This window comes from Oryctolagus cuniculus, chromosome 10 (genome assembly GCF_051225735.1).
Source record: "Oryctolagus cuniculus isolate XC-2025 breed Fujian yellow rabbit chromosome 10, ASM5122573v1, whole genome shotgun sequence".
Lineage (NCBI taxonomy): Eukaryota > Metazoa > Chordata > Mammalia > Lagomorpha > Leporidae > Oryctolagus > Oryctolagus cuniculus.
The window spans coordinates 117,367,524-117,382,302 of NC_142876.1; the positions used below are offsets into that span (position 1 = coordinate 117,367,524).

The window sequence follows — 14,779 nt, forward strand, 5'->3', positions numbered from 1 at the left end:
GCCCTCTTTATTTTAGTATTCTATAAATCAGATGGAACCAATACTCTGGGAGACTACACTCTGCCTTCCTACTCAAGCACAGGATAATGATACTGGACATGTATGAGGTGGTTTCAGAAATTTCACAGAAAACGCACATTTAACATTTCTAATTACATATTTACTTGAGCGACAGAAAGAGAGAAACAGCAAGGGAGAGAGCTGCCATGCACTGTTTGAGTCCCAAATGCATGCAACAGCTAGACCTACACCATGCCAAAGCCTAAAGCTGAACAATCAATCCAAGTCTTCCATGTGCGTAGCAGGAGCCCAGTCACTTGAACCATCACTGCTGCCTTCCAGAGTACAAACTGCATGAAGCTGAAGTCAGAAGCCAGATATAAATATCAAACCCAGGTACTCTGATACAGGATTCAGGCGTCTTAACTGCTAGGTTAAATGCCTGCTCTCTACCCTCCATTATCTTTCTTTTTTAAAAAACATTTATTTATTTATTTGAAAGAGTTACATAGAGAGAAGAGAGAGAGACAGAGAGAGAAACAAAGAGAGAGAGGTCTTCCATTTGCTTGTTCACTCCCCAGTTGGCCACAAGGGCCAGAGCTGCACTGATCCAAAGCCAGGAGCCTAGAGCTTCTTCTGGGTCTCCCATGCCGGTGCAGAGGCCCAAGCACTTGGGCCATCTTCTACAGCTTTCCCAGGCCATAGCAGACAGCTGGATCAGAAGTGGAGCAGCCTGGACTCAAACCAGCACCCAGACGGGATGCCAGCACTGTAGGTGGTGGCTTTACCCACTACGCCACAGCGCTGGTCCCAGCCCCCCCCCCCCCGCCATCTTTAAATTCTACTTTTCCAAGAACTTCTTTAGCTCCTTCATATGCTACCTCCTCAGTGAATACCATCTAGGTATTTACTAAAATAAGCCTTCAGAGCAAAAACCACCTTTGTAAATTATGGTACCTGTCGTAAGCAAGCACCTGCTCCTTAATTCAAAGAGATCTTTCAATAAAAGCACTCACCAATATTTAACTGAGATGTTTACAACAAATTTAGAACTATGTTGGAAGACAAACTCTGAAATTCTGGAAATTGCTATTAAGCACAGAAACAGAGGCACAAAACTGCTGTCAAGCACTGCACTCAAATGAGGCTTATGAGTTCTAATAAATTAATGTTGTTACTTCAGAGAAAACCAGAAAACAGTTGGGAGTAAGCACATAAAAAGTAGCTTCTATTACTTCCATTAGAATTCTAGTCTCCAGGGCAAGGCAAATTCTCTGGTTTATGCAAGTCTGTCTTTCTAGAAAATAATACTATCCAAGGAGACTTTCAAATCTCAAGCCACTGAGGCATTTATAAACAGAAACCTACAGCAGCCTCACCATAACCATACAAATGAGTATCTACCTACCTGTAGATACCTAACTAGCAATTATACCCGAAACAAATGCCTTCAACAGGATGGGAGATCAAGACAAGGTGCATAAAGGTCAGATTCTTGCACAGAAAAATCAAACAACATCGTTCTCATTTCTTCCCTCTTCCTGGCCTTTCTTTGGAGATTCACCTGCGTTAAGCCTTCTCCAGTAACACTGGCTCCCACCAATCACCCCATTCACTGAATGACTGAAACACAAGTGCCCAGCAATAATTCTAGATTTCCTTTTGTTAAATGTTTCATGCAGTCAATCTATCTCCCAAATTGGAGTGATTCTCTAAAAGCCCCCCCGACGCTGCCTAGCCCCTACAGGAAGCATATTATTAAAATGGCCAGTAATATAATAATAGTGAGGTGATATAGTGGAGTGGGAACAGTGAACTCAAATGGGGCCTAAATTCAAACCCTGATTCTACCATTCGCTGGCTGTATGAAAACAGTACTTACCTTTTCAAAGCCTCAGTTATGTGGTGAGAATTCAATGAGATAACCTATTGTGAGCACCCAGTACGGTTTGGTGTATAACAGATGTTCAACACAGTTTGGTTCCCTTCCCTTCTCCCTTAATGAGCACTTGTTGATTTGAACTGAGTTACAGCGATTCTCCTAAGGGGGCTGTCAATGGCCTGTCATATTCTCTTCTATTTCCCCCACTGCCTTCTTGTATGTGCCTTCAAGAGAAAAAATCAACCAAACAAGGCATCCAAACAACTATGCAGACTGGTGACAGCGGCTGCCAGCAGGAAGGCATCCCCACATTCACATCTCACTTCCCCTGTCCATGCCGCTGCCCACACCCTCTCTCTCTGCAACCCTCCCTCTGGGGCTCCCAGTGAGAAAATGATAGAGAAAAAGCTGGGAAGCAGCCCAAAGAGGAAATGGAGATTAACAGCCTCATGGGCCCTCTGTGCCTCCCCGTTGGGTCCGGTCCCCAACCTCACTCCTGTGAGAAACAAAACAAAACAAAAAAAAGGCCCTTTTTCATATTCCTGAAGATCAAGTGTCCGTCTTCATTTCTTCAAGCCCTTCTCCAGTCAAACCCCCCACCCCATCATGCCCTGGGTTAACTTCCAGCTACATCAACCAGAATCGGTCTTAGCCTGAAACGGACCCCCTCATCCAAGCTTTTACCACCAACAGCTAACATTTCCCCCAGCCTTCAGCACTGTTGGAAAAATGCCACATATCCCTTTTTTAAAGGGGGTGGGGGGTGGGATCTTGAAGTTTCCATCCACTGGGTGAAAGCAGATCTCCATTTGCGCCCCTTGCACCATACCTGGGTCGTCGTCTCCACCTGGAAAAAGCCACCATCACTTCCACCACCATCAGCACCACACACACACACACACACACACACACACTCTCACACACTCACTCACACACACACAACTCCCCCCTCCCCCCGCAGCACAAAATACAGCCTTGGGCTATGCAGGGCGAGCCAGCCTGGTGGGCACCTGGGCGACCCCATCCGGAATCCGACCCGCGGGGGTCCGGAGAGCACAGCCCCCAACACCAAATTTCCACTCCAAACTCACACCGCGCCTCACCATCGGGGCCCTTCGCTGTGGGCCTTTAGTGACCGTCCCTTGGGTCATCTGGGACCACTGTCACCTCGGCCTTTCCGCATTTCGGCCAAGGATGCCCCTCCCGCACCCCAGTACAAACTACTTCCGAAGATTCTCCCCTGTTGCATGAAGCAGCTCCTTCCTGGGTGCGACCTGGAGATCTGAGGCGAGACGGGAACTGTTTTACCTCAGATTCCCCCTCTCCCGCCGTCCCTCGCCCCGGCACACGCACTCGCGCCCGCCGGCATCCCGCATCTCCCTCGCTCCCTCCTCTCATTCCCGCCTCGTAAGGGCTTCCCGGGGGCGACCCGGCACCGCGCTCTTCCCTGCCTGCAGCCGCCCCCCGACAAGCCCCCGGAGCCCCGCGCGAGGGCCGCCCCGCCACCTACCAGTCGGTGTGCGGCTCGTCGACGACCAGCAGCACCTTGGCCTTCCTGGCGGCCGCGGGCGCGGGCGCGGGCGCGTCCACCAGGCCCGCCGAGGCGGCCGTCTGCTTCACGGCTTGGGACAGCGAGCTGAAGAAGCTGCTGCCCACCGACGGCGCCGGCGCGGGCTGCGGCGCGGGCTGCGGCGCGGGCGCCTGGGCGGGAGGGGGCCTCCGCTCCGGGCCCGGCGACGCGGCCGGGGGCGCCGACGAGCCCGAGGCCGCGGCCGGGCCGGGGGGCGGCGGCGGCGGCGGCTGCTGGGGCTCGGGCCGCTGCAGGTCGGTCATGTAGCCATTGGGCAGATTGGCTATGAAGCTGCTGTCCGACAGCCGGCGCCGCAGGAAGTTCATCATCTGGCTTGAGGGGCTGGGGGCGCGCGAGGCGACGGGGCCGGGCGGCTCTGAGGGAGGCCGAGGGCCGAAGCTCAAAGCGGCGGCGGCGGCGGCGGCGGCGGCCGAGACCCGGTCCGCGTCGCGCTGGCCCAGCAGACAGCGGCGGCGGGCGGACTGGGCCGGGGGAGCCCGGCTGCGCGAGGCTCGGGCGCCAGGGAGCGGGCGGGGCCGGGGGCGGGGCCACGGGTCGCCCCGCCCCGCGCCGCAGAGCCGGCACCGCCCCCGCCTCGGAGCCGGCGCCTGGGGCCACCTGGCCGCCGCCTCCCGGCTCTAGGGACTCGGGGGAGGGGAAGGGAAGCCCCGCCGCCCCGCAAGCTGAACGTGACCTCGTCGGGAGTGGGTGGGAGCCTAGAGTCCCCACCAGCTTTCAGGGTGAAGGGTGCAGTCCTAGCCGCGATGGAGGCAGGGGCAGCGGCCCCCACTCCTTGGAGGGAAGAAGTGTCAGCCACCTATGCTGGGGTGAGAAGGGAGCCAGCCCCCGCGCGCGGGCGTCCGCGCAGGGTAGCGAGAGGGAGACGGGAGAACGGTGCCATCTCCCCGGCCCTCAGGTGAGGGAGGCACGCGTACTCGCCCCCGCTCGCACGCGCGCCCTGTGACGAGACAGAAAACCACCGCTTCCTCGGAGCCGAGGGAGGAAGACACCCCCTCCCCAGGACTAGGGCCCCCGACTGCAGGGGGCCAAGAACAGGCTGCCCCCACCTTGGGGAGGAAGGCGGAGAAACAGCTTCCCGCCCCTGGGACTAGATGGAGGTGCGGGGTGCGTTTTCGGCGCCTGCAGTTCCTGCGTGGCTCCCCTAAGCGCGCGCACGCACTTCTCCCCCCTCCTCAGTGAGCACAGAGCGGAGACCCCAGAAGGATGAGACCCCGGGCATCCCTCCGAGAAAGCCGTCCGACGCGCCCCTGCCCTGCGTGTGGTTGCTTCTCTGTCATGCGTGACGCAGCCAATGCCGTGCCAAGGGCATCGCCAAGATCTTTCTTTCTGCTTGGATCCATTTCGCTCGCTGCTCAGCCCTGCCTTGACCTCCGTAAAGAGTTCTGACTGCTGCCCTCCCCTGTGCACTCCCTCCATCTCCTGGGACCCTTGCACCTTTGTGGTCACCGCCCATGAGCTAGCCTTTAACCTCTGTCTTGTCTGGCGGCAGAACACAACAGATATACAAGGGTACTTCCAAAAGTTTGTGGAAAAGCAAACTGAAAGATGAGTTTATTTTTATGCACAGCGATTTTGAAATCCACGCATGGTTTTTTCATAATATGCATTTTTTCATAAACTTTTGGAAGACCCTTTATAATTGTTTGCACCAAAATGAACATCTTTTAGTTCCATTTTTCGTGAACTGATGAGGTACCCTCACACGTGGCAGTCATACCACCTGGGTTGTACCTGACCTTGGACAAACTAGCCTGTGAGCCTCCTTGCCTCAGGGGATAAGTAACACTTTGCAGAGTTGTTACGTGGAGTATAAATGACATCATGCAACTGATGACACAGTAGGCATTGCGCTAGTGGTGCTTGAATTTTTTTATTTGAATTGGTTCTCAGTAAGTACTTGCTGTACTGAATGGAGTCACTGAGAGCCTTGTCACTAATACTGGCAGGCAGACCTTGCTTCTTCCATCCCAGGTAGCACTCAGCTAGACCTGCACAATCCAGGTCTTGAACAAGTGGTATCAGAGAGGTCTCCAATCAACCCTGATAATGTGGGGGCCGTCCCATCTGTCATGTCCATCCCAGGATCAATGGGAGGAACTGGAAAGATCACTATGAATGGGAAGGGTCCACAATCTGTGAGAGCCGCGTAGAATCATCGGCAGAGGAACAATGAATCACAAAAAGACAAGAGAAACGCTGCAGTGCAGTTGGGCAGGTTGGTGTAGGAGCACCAACGAGGGAAGGATTGATTCTGCCAGGAGGCTTAGGAAAGGCCTCTCAGAGAAAGTGACGAATGAGGAGGGTCTTGAGGCATCTGTAGGAGTTCATGAGTACAAGAGTGGGGAAAGCATTCGGGCAGAGAAGGCATGGAGAAAGCCTTCCCTCAGTCCTTCAGGGTGGGCCAAATGTCTCACATCCTGTGCTTGGCTTTATTATAGCCTCTGAGGAAATCAAGAGTCTGGTGGCTAAAATATAAGCTTTTTGAGGACAGGATTGTCTTAGTCATCTTTACACCCCAACACCAAGTACAATTCCTGGCATTTAGTAAGGACTCGGTTGTTTGAGAATTTGCACAACTTACCCGACTCAGTCCTTATGCTTATTGGAGAATAAAACTGGAAGTCACTAATTACTTAATCAAACCTAATTTCTTTAATGTCCTTCCTAGAAGTATTTTTTTTTTTTTAATAATCAAAGAGTCTTATAAAGGCAGGTGTCTCTACTGTCATTCTCACTTTTTGGATAATTGAGAAATTTTACATATATTTACATATATGTATATACCTCCAAGTAATTCCTGCTATCATTCATCTTGTGGTGTATGCATAATATTTTTTTAAATTAATCAGTTAACAAACATGATTTGTGTGCCTAAAACATGCAAGCTATTATGCTAGGGACTAGGATGAATGAGATTCAAGAATGAATAAAACCCAAGTTCTTAATCCAAGAAAACAGCTTATAAGCATGTGAACACACAATCAGCCATAGCACTCAGTGAGTGACCAGAGGCGGAGCGGGCAATGACTATTAAAGGAGCCAGAGGAAGAAGCAGGTATGGTCGACGCCTTACAAAATGAGTGGAATTCAGACAGGCTGGAAAGAGTGGAGAAGGCAACCTAGGTAACAAGAGCAGAGACAAGCAGGCTGGGATGATGAGAAATAGAGATCCACTCCTTGAAGAAAAATCTTTGTGTCGAGCCTTTGCATAGCACTTGGCCTGTAGTATGCACTCCATTATTTGTAGGGGGGCTCTGAGAGACTATAGATGTGTACAGGAGCACCCCTCCATCTAGGGGTTCACTTTCCACAGTGCAGTTGCCAGTAGTCAAAGCAGTATGAAAATAATAAATGGAAAATTCCAGAAACACTCATAAGTTTTCCATTGCATGACATTTTCAGTAGCATGATGAACACATGCCATCTCTCTCTGCCCTGCCCAAAGCATGGATCATCCCCATTTGTCCAATGCATCCATGATGTGTATGCTACCTCCCCTCTGGTGACTTAGTGGCTATCTCATTTATCAGATTGACTATTATGTTACATAGTGTTTACATTCAAGTAACCTTCATTTTACTTTTAATGTCCCAAAGCTCAAGAGTAGTGATATTGGCAACTCAGATATACCAAAGTGAAGCAACAAAATGCTTTCCTTAAGTGAAAAGGTGAAAGTTCTCTGGGGCCAGGCTGTGGCTCAGCAGGTTAACGCCTTGACCCGAAGTGCTGGCATCCTATATGGGCGCCGGTTCGAGACCCAGATGCTCCAGTTCCGATCCAACTCTCTGCTGTGGTCTTGGAAAGCAGTAGAAGATGGCCCAAATCCTTTGGCCCCTGCACCTGCGTGGGAGACCGGAAGAAGCTCCTGGCTCCTGGCTTTAGATCAGCGCAGCTCCGGCCATTGCAGCCAATTGGGGAGTGAACCAGCAGTGGGAAGACCTCTCTCTCTCTCTTTGTTTCTGCCTCTCTTCTCTCTCTGTAACTCTGTCTTTCAAATAAATAAATAAATCTTTTTTTTTTTAAAAAGAAAGTTCTCAATAGGAAATAAAAAAAATTGTGTGCTGAGGTTGCTAAAATACGCCTACTAAAGAACTTGAGAAAGAGAGAGATGCTACATTCATATACATTTTTACAGTATATTGGTATAATTGTTTTATTACCACTGTTGTTAATCTCTTACTGTGACTAATTTATATAAGCAATATGTATGTAACTATAGGAAAAAACATAATATTTATAGGATTTCAGGCATCCATTGGGGGGTCTTGGCACATATCCCCCCATGGATAAGAGAGGACTACTGTATATGTTTATGTTGTTAATGTCTATCAATCTCTCTTTAGATTGCAAGCACCTCAATGTGAAGAACTGTGCCTTCTGCTGCTCTCGGAATGATCTACAGAGCCTGATACGAGTATGCTGTGTAACACACAGTAAGTATCCCAATCATGGGACTAGAGCAGGAGGTTCCCAGAGAACTACTTCATTTCAGATTCCTTCATTGAAGACTATGAAGAGTATTTATCAAATATTATGTTAACTTATTACATTGTTTTATGCCAAATAAGGATATTATTATGGAAGGACAAACTACTTATAATTGGGCATAGGTGGTCATTAATCAGTTGCATGTGACAGAAGTTCCTGACTAGTTGCACAACTGTAAGTCCTGATACTGATACTGATACTGATACTGTCCATGTCCCAGTGAGCCCTTGCTACGGAGCGCTTGTGCATCCTGCACCTGATTGTAAATGAGCTTGTGTTTTAATGAGTTTCTTTACCCTTACCTGTGGACCAAGGTTGCAGATGCAGGTAGAATACAGTACTATCATTTGACCTACCTCTTACATGGAATTCAAGAGAAAACTGGATTTAGAGTCAGGAAATTCTACAAACTGTAAAACTCTGGCACAGCTAGAGCCTTTTCTGGCTATCTCCCTCAGATGTCAACCAGTTTTTCCCATCTTCAGGTACAAGGTGTCTGTCCCAGAGCAATCAGCAGAGGAGGTCTCTCTCACTTTTCTTGACCCCTCAGTGACCTCTAAGCCAGATGTCAGAAATGCAGAAGTCTCGTCCAGTTCCAGAAGCCCAGGACTCTTTGAGGTCCTTCCTTGTGTAATCTTCACCTTCCCACTGAACTGTAAACTCAAGTAGGCATCTGGTGACTGCAGATGGAAGAACTCTGCTAAAATCAGAAACCAATTTAAATGCTTTACCGCCTCTCTGATTTCTCTCTCTCCCCCTGAACAACAGTGCAACAGAGAAAGCTCACGGGGAAAAAGGCTCAGTACATGACTGAGTAGTGATTGAAGTGTTTCTGTAGGCAGAGCTCAAAAACCTATCTTAGAGGAAAACCGGGTGTACTCAGCTACTTGGCAAAATGCTTGCTGTCTGAGAGTTTACTCCCAAACAAGGAAGTTTGATGAAATTATGCCATCCATGACTCTTGCTCACTTCTCAACATCAGGACCCCATTCAGATTTACCTGCTCTCAGTAGAAGTCAAAAGATTGAGATTCAGAAATTGTGTATCCTACTCCAGCTCTGTCACTAATCGGCTTAATGATTTTCCATCAGTTGTTCAGGTCTCCCGGCCTCATGTGCGAATAGGGGATGATAATGTCTCCCTGCCTTGGGCCTCTCAGGAGGCACTTTGAAAGTACCAAGCTTTACCAGAAGAGGTATCATCGTCACCTTCCACACCATCTTGTTACCCTTCATTTTGGAGAGCTCAGTGACAAGAGCTAATCATCTCCAATCTTGACTAGTGCCAGCCCTGAAGATGCCTTCCTCCTCTACCTCTGTACACGATCAGCAGAGGACAGCTTTGCCCCCAGTATTAAATTCCCCAAGCTGGCTATAACGGCTGGGCCAGTTTGCTGTAATTAGGAGTCACACAAATACACATTCATTTCTTGAATCTGTCTGTTGTTAACTGTGTAGCATTGAGCAGGTCACGTTTAGCCTCAGTTTGCTCATGTGTGAAAGACTGGTGATGATTGTCATAACTACCTTGAAGGACTATTGGGAGGACTAAATAAGACTGAATATGTGAGTATATTTTATAAGCTGGAAAGCACTGTGCAAATGTTAGCTCTGAATATTTCTCACTCCCAAGAAACCACCGAGCTCTCCAGCTCTGCAACTAAATTACAAAAAAAAAAAAAAAAAAAAAAAAAAAAAAAAAAAGGACTCTCCCGCATACGATTATTCCAATATTAAACACTCAAGAAAACCCAGGCAGTCTTGAGGTCAACCCTCTTGTAGCACCTCTCAGACTTAGTCACACCTGCTAAAATAAACACAACAACCACTTCAACTCATGGGTGACCTTGAACAAGACACTTCACCTTTCTCTCCTCCAAGTTTCCATTTCCTGGCCTGGAAGATGAGGCAGAGGGAGCTGAGCTAGGTGATCCCCAAGGTCTACTGTTGTGAGGTTCTCCTGGCAGAGCCCCACAGGGAGAAACAAGCAGCTGATGTCACCAGGCTGAGCCAGGGAATTCAGGGGCCCGATCTGGGGTGCAAACGTCTGAACCCTGGCAGATGGTTTCAGGGGGAGTGACACGTAATTCCAGATTTGCCCCGAATTAAGGAAGTCAAAAATGGTCTCCTTACCAAGTCTACACTTCACTGACAGCATTACTGGGGACATAGTTGTAGCTACAACTGATTAAATGCCGAGCGCATGCCAGAAACTGCCCATGTGTTATCTTAGTTAATCCCCCACAAGGGAGATGTTAAATATTCCCTTTCTACCAGTGAAGCAATGTAGACTTGGAGAAGTTACACCAACTAACATAAGATGTTAGAACTAAAGCGCTGCAGGCTGGCTGTCTGCAAAGCCCATGAGATTCCCCGTTAGGATATACAGACAGGCCCCTAAGAAAGGGGCCATCCATCATCCGCTTGCCCAGTAAACACATTTACCAGAAGCCTTACAAGAAATAGCATGCCCTTCTGGATTCCCTGGGTGAGCTTCCCTGCCATCTCCCTTTACACAGAGCCCTGCAGACATCGGAGATTCGGTATAGCAAGGAGCCTTTGTAAACAATCCTGACCAAGCAACAAGCTGGCTTCAAGCAAGAAGAATCCAGCTAACGAAACACCCCTTCCCCCAACAGACCCCACTCCTATTCCCACCCAGCTAGGGCCACAGCTCTGCACAGAGCAGCTCTGGCCTCTTGCAGGATTGCCAGTGTCTTGGTTGTTGCCATGGCAATGGAGGCGCATCTCTGTCACACACACATGAGCAGCACAGAGTTTCCCCTGCCTGGGAAACTCAGAGTGCTTATCAGAGGTTGTTTGCCAGCAGCACCCTCACACTGCTTCAAGGATGAGTGAAGCATTCCTTCTACTTAGCATCCGACCCACCCAGGGACAGTGCTGAGCTGCTGTTCCTAGTCGGGGCAGAAGGCCAGCCTTCCCTCCACTGCTGGGATAGTTTCTGGTGACTTCCAGGTGGTAGGAGGATATACTCACAAGATGCCAATGAATGAGCAGCCAGAGTCAGTGGGAAACCTCTGACTTTGCAGACTGGGGACCCATGAGGTCTTTTGAGTCAGACTCTCGTGGATTTAATCCCCTGCCTCAGCCAGTTGTTAGCAAGGCAATTATCATGCCATTTCGCTAATAAGACTTGGTTTACTTAAATGGAGAGTGAGACGAATTATCCTTTGGAAACTTGTTGAAGCAAATTAAATGAGATTATGTATAAATATTGCCCAATACCAAGTTTGGCACATGGTAGGTATATAGGAGGGTACTTCAAAGTTCATGGGAATGGAATTAGAAGATAAGTTTACTTTGTTGCAAAAACATCTTTGAAATCGATGCATATGTGATGTCTTCAGAAAGTTCATGGAAATGCCTGTGATAAAAAATTGCATAAATACTCTTGTATTCATGATAGAAATTATTTTAAAGAAAGAAAAATAATGAAATACAATCTATTTGGAGACAGAGCTGTTTGAATCCCTGTTTCATCACTTAATAACCTAACACAAGTAGCTGTGTAATATTTTGAAGCCAATTTTATTTTGCATCTCAAGTTTCCTCCTCATATGTAAAATGAAGAAGTTGGGGTAACCCTGGAGGTTCTATGTGAAGATTCTATTTTGAAGGAATGATCACAAGATCTCCAGGGGTAATCTACAAATTTGGATTAAAATGACAAGGAGGTGTCTTCCTCTTCTTCACTGATGAAATGGCATGTCATAGTAGTTGCCACTTTATTGAGCATGGTCTGTGTTCTAAGCACTGTGACAGATGCTATCCATTTGCTCTCTCGTTTAATTCTGGCAACAGCCCTGTGAGGTGGGAATCATTTTCACAAGTCTGAAGCAGGGGATGATGGGCAACCTGTTAGTAAGTTGCAAAATAAAAATGAACAAATCCTAACTTTGCCCTTACAATATCTGAACGTTGAGAAAAAAAATTATCCTCCACTGCTTCCCAGTGACATCACATGGTGTGACTTCCTGCACGGCCATCCCCAGGGAAATGTTCCTTAGTGCCAGGGCCAGCTCTGAGCAGATGGCCCTGTTTCTTCTTCTCTTGAAAACAGCCAGCTCCAGGGATCTGGGAAAACAGACTCTTAATCCAAGGTCTTGCACCTGACTCTGGTATTAATGAGTACGATTCTGCCTGAGAGCCCATCAGCACTTTCTCTCCATCCCTTCCCACCTTCCCCTGCACATTTGCAGGAGGTGCTACCTGAAAATTTGTATGGGAGAAGCCAAAGATACTCTGGCTGGTTGGCTTGCCCCCTGTTTCTGATAAGGAGTGAGCTAGTATTCCTATTTCCTGGTTTTCTCTTCTCCCTCCACTGCCAGTGTCAAGAAAATGTCTTTTCTCATCTCCAAAATAGCATCTGGTCCATTCGAAGCAGGCTAGCTGTAGGCTGTCTGCCAATACCCTCATTTCTTGGCGAATGAAAGGCATCCCCCATCCAATTATCTAAAAGTCCCCCTGCCTGATGATTCATCCAACCCCTCCATCCTGAGCCAGACCTGGGTATCCTAAAGTCACCTTGAACAGATCCACAGCAATGATGGCTCCATACATTGTCCTGAATTCTTACATCACTTCTACCACGTCGGACTCATACTCTCATTAAACATATGAAGAAACAGGCTCAGAGAGTGAAGGAGACTTCCTCAAGGTCGCATAGCCTGTTACAGAAGAGCTGAGATTCAAGCCCTAATTACCGATTTTCGGAGGAAGAATTGAACACTCACTGGCCACTTGCTTTTCCAACAGGACACAGTGAGTGCTTGGAAAACGCTGGAGATTACAGAGCATGGCAGCCAAGGGTCCCAGGGAATCAGCCCCTGTGTCATCTCGAGTGTGCCTGTTCGCTCTGCTTGGGATATGGTTCCCCACGCCCTGCAGCTCGGTGGGCTGCCATAACCACAGGCTGTGTGGTGGGCAGAGCTGCTGTGGGGTCCTGACAGAACCACCCACAGCTTTACAGTCTTGGGCAGTTTTTCTAACCTCCCTAAGGCTTTCTTCCTCTATAATTCAAGACTATCTACCTCATGGTATCTTGAGAATTCAAGCTTAAAGGGCCTGGTAACCAGCAGGTGTTCATGATTATCCCAACCCTTCCTAGTGCAGCTCTGGCACCACCACCTCTGTGAAGCCTTCTTGACTGTGCCTCTCTCCTCTGTGCCCTGGCCTGCATTCATTTTTTTCTTTTTTCATTCACCAGAAGATTTTTTTAAAAAAAATCATAAACAAGTCAATCATGGTACTCAGCACATGATGTTGTAATTACTGGGTCCTGTTCTGCTTGCCCCATTAGACTTGGATCTGTCTGAGGCAGAAATTTTGTCTGAGTCATTTCTGAATCTTGAATGCTTAGTCTAAGGCCTGGAAAGAGTAAGGAAGGGAGAAAGGAAAAGAGAGAAAGAGGAAGAGGGAGGGAGGGAGGGGAGAGAGAGAGAGAACAGAATAAAAGTGAAGACATAAGGAAAAGAAAACAAGGCACAGAGTGCTTATAAAAACCTGCTCAAAAAAAAATCTCTGTATCCAGGCAGACAGGAAAAGCACCTGGTCCTTGCCCAGCCTCCTCTGCAAATGTCTCCCTATTCCCCCATTGACAGTAGCCAACGAGACAAGAATATCAATGACTGCTTGAATAGGAAGCGTCAGATGAGCTCTGCACCCAGAGTGGAGACAGGCAAGTGATGAGTGGGAAAGCACAGCTGCAGATAGGAAAATTCCGTCTGTGCAGCCAATGGGGAGAGTTAGAGCGCCAGGCCTGGAAACAAACAGCCTGTGCGGGCTGTGGGCTGACCGAGCTCCGCCCACCCCCCCAGCAACTGTGGCTGCAGCCCAGCAACAGCTCAGCCTGGCAGGTGAGGAAGGCAGCTCCAGGCTCAGCAGGAAGGCAGGTGGCCTGCTGAGACCGGGCCTGAGCCTCAGAGCTCCGCGGAGCAGGAGCTTGGAGCCCCTGCCTTGGGCAAAAGAACGCGTAAGCGGAAAAGATCCTCTCTCTCCTGGCTCCCCACGCACGCAGGACCAAACCGCCTGAGGGACTTTTTAAAAATTCCATTCTGATCCCACTGTCCCTCCTCCCTGGAGGGTACAGCCACTTTTGGCCAAGGCATTTATGATTCTCCACACTTACTTTCTAGCTCGTCTCCTAGCCTTCCTTGAGCTGCTCTTCAGCCATACTCCACTTCTGTTTGTTCACCAACAAGGCAAGCTCTCTCTGTCACACCTGTGTGCCATTACTGACGCTGTTTCCTCCTGGAGTACACTCCGCCAGCGCTCTGCTGTGTCAGGGTCAGTTTCTCGAAGCAGATCCTGAGACGAGGATCTGAGTGCAGTTTTCTCAAGAGGCAATTGCAGGAAGCAGCAATGGGGGCATGGCAGGAAAAGGTACATCAGTGAGCAGGAGATCACTCTGGGAAACTGAGGCCCAAGCCCACTGAAGAACCCTGGAAGATATTGCAGAACGTATATTGGAGATGTTCCACCCAAGGGTTGAGAAAGTGAGGGCATTTACTCACCAAATACTCACCAAGTATCACTCAAGGTTGGTCGGATACAGCTCCTGGAAGTGGTAACTCTCCCTGTGCAAGAGCCCATGACGAGCCTGCCCCAGAGCCAGTTCTCAACAAGAGAATGCCAGGGTACTAGCATTGTCTGTTACACTTGCCAGTCTAGCTAACTACTCCCTGTCTTTCAAGGAACAACTCAATCAATACTCTCATCTCTTCACAGTCCCATTCTCTGGATTCCCAGAGCATGTTTAAGGCAGCTCTATTGATTATTTATCCCAGTGCATTAGAGTGA

General features: G+C 48.8%; 1 protein-coding gene across 1 annotated transcript in view; it reads right to left on the reverse strand.

Moving 5' to 3' along the window:
- The window catches only part of SYN2 (synapsin II), a 196,046-nt gene extending 192,060 nt beyond the window's left edge, over nucleotides 1-3,986 (reverse strand). The window contains exon 1 of the mRNA XM_051851718.3: nucleotides 3,393-3,986. Coding sequence (XP_051707678.1) covers nucleotides 3,393-3,781 — 389 coding nt within the window. The 5' untranslated portion in view covers nucleotides 3,782-3,986. The remainder of the gene's footprint in view (nucleotides 1-3,392) is intronic.
- Nucleotides 3,987-14,779: the final 10,793 nt, after the last annotated feature.